Source organism: Gracilinanus agilis, chromosome 3, assembly GCF_016433145.1.
Source record: "Gracilinanus agilis isolate LMUSP501 chromosome 3, AgileGrace, whole genome shotgun sequence".
Taxonomy (NCBI): domain Eukaryota; kingdom Metazoa; phylum Chordata; class Mammalia; order Didelphimorphia; family Didelphidae; genus Gracilinanus; species Gracilinanus agilis.
Window position 1 is genome coordinate 72200822 of NC_058132.1, and position 6869 is coordinate 72207690.

A 6869-nucleotide genomic window follows, 5' to 3' on the forward strand; every position below is an offset into this window, starting at 1 on the left:
AGTCGTACATCATATACTTAAACAAATATCCAGGTATAGGAGGTACGTGCTTTTTTTATTGATGGGATTTCTAATCAAAAGTTTGGAGACCATCCATCTCTGGGGAGATGACTTCCTCAATCTTGTTAGGAATAGATTCTGGAGGCTTCCAGGGGAAGGGGGTACTTAAGTTTGATTCTAGGGGTGCCCAGGCTTCCTAGCTCCTATCACCCATTTCCTTTATCTCTGCCAACTCTTATCAGATAAGGCCCAATTCTGATAGATAAGTGGGTGACGAAGGCCATAGGGTTACTCAATAACCGCAGCACCCTTTAAAAAGGTGCTAGGTGGGGCCTACAAGCAGAAGCACCTGAGCCCTCAGCCGCCATGAATATCCTTCTCCTGTCCGCTTTGTGCCTCTGTGGGCTGATCACACTGGCTGGCAGTGTCACAGTCCAGGTGAGTTCTTTTCCTCCAGCCATAGCCTTTTTCATTGGCCTAGAACCCTAAAATTTTAGCATTGGAAGGGCTCTGGGTAAGGGTAATTAGAGTGGAATCTAGCCCAAATTACATGTGAAGGAGATTCCTCTACAATAGAGCCACACAGGTGGCATCTAGGAATGGGGAACTCACTACTTGCTGGCATTAGTTAGGAAGTTTTTCCTTATGTTGTACTCTGTATAATTCCTGTGCTGGCCCCATCTAGTTCTATTCTCCCTTTTTTCATGGATGCTGCAGGAGGATTTTTTGTGTATGGGTGGAACCAGATGACTTCTGAGCTTCCTCTGAGCTCTGAGATCCAGTGGTTCAATAAGCCCCATAGGCTTTCAGCTAGCAAAGACAACTCTTATGTCATGGTGGAGTCATTGATTCAGGGCTGGAAAGGACCTTAGAAGCCATCCAAGCCTGATACCCTCATGACACAGGTGAGAAAACACAGGGCCAGGATCACAGAGTCAGGGAGTGACAGAAGATTTGACTCAGGTCCCCAAGTCCAACGCTCTTATCTCTCCGGGCTGTCTACTTGGCTTTATCCTATCTTCTTTAGGTCAAGCCTTTGCCAATCCATGCAGGAATTGTGTTCTGCTCTGATTACCCATCTCCAGCCCTGGTCTCCCAAACTCTTGTCATCTCATCTCCTTAAGCAAGAAGCCCCCATGTTAGAAGGGGTTATTCTCTCTCCTAGGCTCTGGGGTCAGAAACCCTTTTCCTGATCTGAAAGGGAGAGCCAAGGTCCTGGCCTGAATCTGTTTTTCCTCCGACTCCACTTCCCCTTTAGACACCAGCCCTATCACATATCCAGCTATTTTCTCAATAGATCTAATTTAATTCCAGTCTGTTCAATTTTAATCAAATGTAGTATCCTATATTCAGCCCTTAAGATGGGACTGGAACCTGGGCTCAGCTCCAGATGGGGAAGAGAGAATGAAGCACAGGCTTTGCTTTCTTGGAGCTCACCATCTACTTTGAACCTGGGAGGGAGGGCAGTGGGAAGGAGTCAGGGAGAGAGAAGAGCCTCAAGAGAAAGCTGTTCTTTCCTGGGGCAGGGACAGTGCAGAAGATAGAGCTACAAATGCATGCAGCAGGAGAGACAAGAGGTAGATACAAGAAAGAACTTTCCCACAGTGCTCCGAGAAAGGCTCCTTTGCATCCTTTGCAGATCAGAAAAATCAGGACAATAGAGGCAGCTACATAATACAGTGGATAGAGTGCCAGGCCTGGAGTTGGAAGGACCTGGGTTCAAATCTGGATTCAGACACTTCCTAGCTGGGTAATCTTGGGCAAGGCACTTAACCCCAATTACCTAGCCCTTGCTACTCTTCCATCTTAGAAATGATACTAAATGAGAAGGGAAGGGTTTAAGAAATCAAGACAATCACTTGGAGGGTTGCAGTGTGGCACGGATGGAGGAGTGGAGACCTAGTGACCATCCCACATTCTTGCTGGCTCTTTGATCTGTTGGGGGAGTCTGTTCCTCTCATCCAACATCTCTTTCCCCTTAAACTTTAAGATGCTTTAGAAAAAAATATGTGTTAACAATAATAAATAGTGAGAGCTGATGTTATATAGCTACATATCAGTTATCTCAGTTTTATACACATATAACTGCATATCTATTTAAATACATTTATAGTTACACAAATATGTTGGATTACATAGAATACATATTCCAAGAGACAGTATGGCCATGGAGTCTGGAAAGTTCTAGGTTTAAGTTCTGACTGATGGAGAAGGGAGAGAGAAGAGAGGAGAGGGAGAGGGCTCAGATAAAAGTCCAGTCTCTGGTCCACACTAACCTTATGACTTAACCTTTTAATGCCCCCAACAATAGGAGAAATTGCATTCACTCTTAGATTTTATACAATTAAATTGTAAAATCATTATCACGGCATCATTTATTTTTAGTTTTCTTTTTTGGGGAGAGGGTTGGCATTATGCCTTTAGGACCCGGAAGATTCCTTTTAACAAGAAACCCATAGCTGGGAGAACTTTATATCCACTGATACCTCAGCCTGAGTTAGTTTATTAAGGGAACCCTAGAGAAGAGGAGCACCCGAACTCCAGGGGATGTGAAAGAAGTTGAAAGTCCTTGGGCTGGATGAGTTGGAAGAGAAAGAGGAAAGTTTAGGAGCATCAGAGCCCAGCCACTGAATGTAGTAGGAGTAGGGATTCGGGAGTGAGAGGGGTGGGGAGGGGGAAGAGGACAGGGCCAGCCTGGTGGCACAGCCGGACAGTGACAGTGGTTCTGCTCCACTATCATTGCTTCCTGGTAGTTTTTTTTTATTACTTCACAAACAACAGCAGGACCCTGGGCTGAAGCTGGGGTCAGGCAGGGTGTCTGTTGGTACAGCTGTGAGCTAGGCTCTGTTAGGATGGGAGGAAGGGTGGACCCCTTTCCTGGGGTGTAAGAGATGTCCAGCTGCTTATTTACTCTCTCTGAGACAACTCTGATAGATTAAATTTATTGGATGGGCTGTCTCCTGAGGCAGCAAACTCTCTATCATTAAAAGTATCCCAAGAAGCTGGGTAGCTCCCTCTCAAAGGAGGATATTTGGCCTGGATTAGAAGATCATGGAATTTAAACCTGATAGGGACCTTGGAAGCCAGCTAGTCCTTCATTTTACCAATAAGGAAAAAAAGAGACCCAAATAAAGGTAGTGACTTGCCTAAGATTATCGAAAGTCTTAAAAGTAAAAGAAAACAAATAAACAAAAAACCCAACCCTGGTCCCTAAAGGGGGACTAAATGAGTATTCTTCCCACTAGCCAGGAAGCTGCCCAGAGTACTGAAAAGGACCCTGAATTGGGTATTGCAGGACCTCCCTGCTGAATGACGTGAATGAATCCTGACCATAACTCCTACCTGCATAATGCGAATTTAATTGAATTTAATTAACATTTTATTTCTCTGGCCTCAGTTTCCTCATCTGTAAAATGAAAGGGGAAGACTTGATGAGCTCTAAGATCCCTCCCAATTCTAAATTCTTTGATCTAGCTGAGGTCCCTCTCAGGCAGGGAGAAGTTAAGGCTCTGTAGTTTCTCCTTCCTTCCCTCTGGATGCCAGGGTCCTTGGCTTGAGGTAAGGCCTATGATTTTACCCTGAGCAGAATGGAGCAAATTAGGGAAGGGTTTGGGATGGGCCCTGGAGGGATGAGGAATCAGCTCAGAGAACAGCAATGGAGGATGCTCCTGCTGGCTTCCTTTCAGGATGGAGACTTCTCCTACCCCCTGGAGTCTGTGAAGAAACTCAAGGACCTGCAGCAGAGCGGGATGAGGAGCCGCTCGGCCCAGCACTATGGGGTCCATTTGTGCGCCCACCCGGATCTTCCCAAGGACTTGAAACCCATCTGCGACCGCCCAGATGCAGCCCAGGCTTTCCAGAGGCTGGGCAAGTAGCCTTTTCTCAGATTGGGGCGCTAGGGACGCTGTCCTTCAGAGAAGATTGGGGCTAGCTGAGTATTGATTGGCCAACTTTTGGGATGTTGCTTCTCTGATTGGTGGAACTCGAAGCTAGGGTTCAGCTCTTATTGGCCTGCGCTTTCTAGTCCGCTTCTCCTCTTTTTGGGCCTTGGGAGTAGCTCGGTTCTCCTTCAGCATGTTTTTAGGGGTGACCCTGCGGAATAATAACATTTTCAGGGGCTCTGCCCCGATAGGCAGCTTTGCAAAGAGAGGGTTGGAGCGGAAGCCCCTCCATTTAAGTCCCTCCAAGGGCAGCACCTGGGTGGAGCTGAGCTGAGGTTGGGAGCCGGGCCTAGACCTGGATGCCTTTGGGGAGTGGGCAGGGGTTGGGTGCCAAGACTCTCGGCTGAGGGGTGGAGGGCGGGAGATGTCGAGAGGGACCTGCAGAGCCCCGTTCTTCTGCCTTATTTGTTCAGGAGCCATCGCTGAGGACTCGCACACGTGTGAGATCTGCGCCTTCGCTGCCTGTGCGGGCTGTTAGTCGAAGGGCTGCGATTTCATTCCTCACTTCTGCCCTTCAACTCTGCTTCTGCCCCACCTTGTTGCTGTCTGGGCCCTAGATGTGCCTCTTGTCCGCAGTTCGCCGTAGGAGTCATGGCGAAAAGGACTTACGTGTCCTCCCCAATGCCCCTCTGCCCAGGATGCCATCCAGCTACCGGCAGAGACACGTTCCTCCACCCCAGGGCAGATCTCCTTAGCGCCACCATCTGGGATCACTGCGGAGGCAGAGGGCACGGTTGGGGGGGACTGGAGTGGGGGAGGAGACACGGCTCAGGTCCCCGGTGCCACAGCTTGCATCTTTGACTGACCTGCTTCCTTAATAAACCTAGCTTCTGGATTATTATGGTCTCAGTGTTTGTGTTGGGGGGAAGTCCCAGAACTGAAAGGAGAAATTCCCTTGCCTGCGGTAAATGCATTAGCTGGAATAACCTGTGGACGCCACCCAGCCTGGTGCAGTTATCCTGGGGGAGGACTGATGGATTTCCCTTCAGCATTGCCAATCACACAAACTCCCAGTCTCCTGGGAGAGTCTGGGGATGGGATCCAGAGGTAGAGGAAGAAGGACGGAGGTGTGGATTATTGAGGAAGTTGAGGTAGTCCTGTTGTATTGGAGTGGGGACCATGAGCATGGTGCATGGTCCGAGCTGGGGAGATCTGCTGGCAAGAAGAAACATAGTCCCTGGAGGTCAGCACCCAGGGATAAAGCCTTGGTGACTTCATTCACCCTGGCTCCAACCCTTGGAATCCAAGGCCCTCTCAGGCAGAAGGGGCCATATGGCCACAGACAGCCCTGACTTTCCTCACTGGCTCTTACTAGGTCCCAGGCTAGCCAGATGCTGACCACACCATGTTCACATACAAGCACCTGTCTCCTCTATACTGATCAATAGGTGAGAAAGCCTTCTTCCCTTTGACAAACGGTACACAAAGCTTTGATGTTTAGAGAGGCCAGAGATAAAGACAACAGAGCAACCCAACCCAACCACTGTGACTAAACCCCGAACAATAAAACAGGGTGTCTGAATCAGTGTAGAATCTAAACAGAGGTATCCCTGGGGTGATCCTCAAGGAGATGCAGGTGGTCATCACTACTCTATCTGCTGGACAGATATCTGGGACTTCTCTCCCTGAACCTGCTTCTTCCTATGAGCCCCCAGGTCCCTCTGTCCCCTCTGGTCTTCCTATCCTGCAGCTGCCTGCTCCCTGTCTGCCCTCTCTCAGAGCACAGGCACCTTCTTCTCTAGCCTCAAAGATTCAAGTGTGGGTTTCAGGACTTTTTGACGATTCCTATCTTTGCCCTTTTGGAAGTCTCTAATAAGAGAAAGACATAGATAGCCTTGAATGTTGTCCATTTCCTTTTGTCCAGGTTGATTGCCTGAAGGCCTATGAAATAAATTCTTAGATTCCTAGAATACAAGAGTTTGGAAGAGACCTTAGAGATAATCGAAGTTCAATCTTTGTCATTTTACAAATGAAGGAAACCAAGGTCAGAGAAGGTAAGGGATTTGCCCAGACCTACAGTTAGTGGAAGAACTGGGATTTGAACTGTCTTTATAGGATGTTATGGTTGGTTTAATTCAATTTCTGCACTTGTCCTTCAAGGCTTTCATGGAAGCCTGGTCTGTCTAGAGCAGGGGTCGGCCACGTATGGCTCTCGAGCCATATCTGGCTCTTTTGAGGGACAGATACGGCTCTTTCTGCAGGAGCCATAAAGTCAATTTTTTTCAGGCGCTATTACAGGAGCGCGCACTGTGAGCACTGTACGGCTCTCATGAAATTACATTTAAAAAAATGTGGCGTTTATGGCTCTCATGGCCAAAAAGGTTGCCGACCCCTGCTCTAGAGGCTTATTGCCTCCAAGGAGGATACCTTTAGATTCCTCACCTTTCTTGCCTCACAGTCTTCATTCAATTTGGCTTTTAGCACTGGATTCCTATATACTGTATAAGGAACATCTCTTGCTTGGTTTTCCCCAGGTATTTAATAACTCCACTTACTTTCTCAGAATTTTTTATTCACTTATTCTCTGAGTTCTCCGATTTAGAGGAGAGGGGACCTTAGAGATCACTTTATGAGCATGACATCTGTCACATAGCGACTACCTGAGAAATGCTCATTCCTGGAAAGACTGATGATCCATGAGTTGATGCTGAGTGAAGACAGCAAAGCAAGGAAATACAGAACAGCCACATGGCTACAGCAATTTCAAGGGGAAGAGCAACTACAACAAAACAAATAAAAGAGAGTGTAGTAGCAACGAGACTGTTGGCGGTGCAGTGGATAGAATGCTACACCTGGAGTCAGGAAGAACTGAGTTCAAACCCAGCCTTGGATGCTTCCTAGTGGCATAACTGTGGGCAAGTAAGTCACTTAATTTATATGCTGCCTGCCTCAGATTCCTCATCTGTAAAATGGAGATGATAACAGCAT

At 47.7% G+C, this 6869-nt stretch overlaps 1 protein-coding gene across 1 annotated transcript; it reads left to right on the plus strand.

Moving 5' to 3' along the window:
• Positions 1–366: 366 nt before the first annotated feature.
• On the plus strand, positions 367–4419 carry GUCA2A (guanylate cyclase activator 2A). Its single transcript, XM_044671425.1, has 3 exons — positions 367–438; positions 3687–3867; positions 4355–4419. Exons 1-3 carry the CDS (start codon positions 367–369, stop codon positions 4417–4419), a joined length of 318 nt encoding a protein of 105 aa, XP_044527360.1.
• The last annotated feature ends 2450 nt before the right edge of the window (positions 4420–6869 follow it).

What these genes read in the sequence shown, in the direction of transcription:
- GUCA2A (XM_044671425.1), top strand. Translation starts at nt 367, where the DNA reads ATGAATATCCTTCTCCTGTCCGCTTTGTGCCTCTGTGGGCTGATCACA. An exon ending in CTGGCAGTGTCACAGTCCAG is followed by an intron (nt 439 to 3,686) that starts GTGAGTTCTTTT and finishes GCTTCCTTTCAG; the next exon opens with GATGGAGACTTCTCCTACCC. An exon ending in CCAGGCTTTCCAGAGGCTGG is followed by an intron (nt 3,868 to 4,354) that starts GCAAGTAGCCTT and finishes TTATTTGTTCAG; the next exon opens with GAGCCATCGCTGAGGACTCG.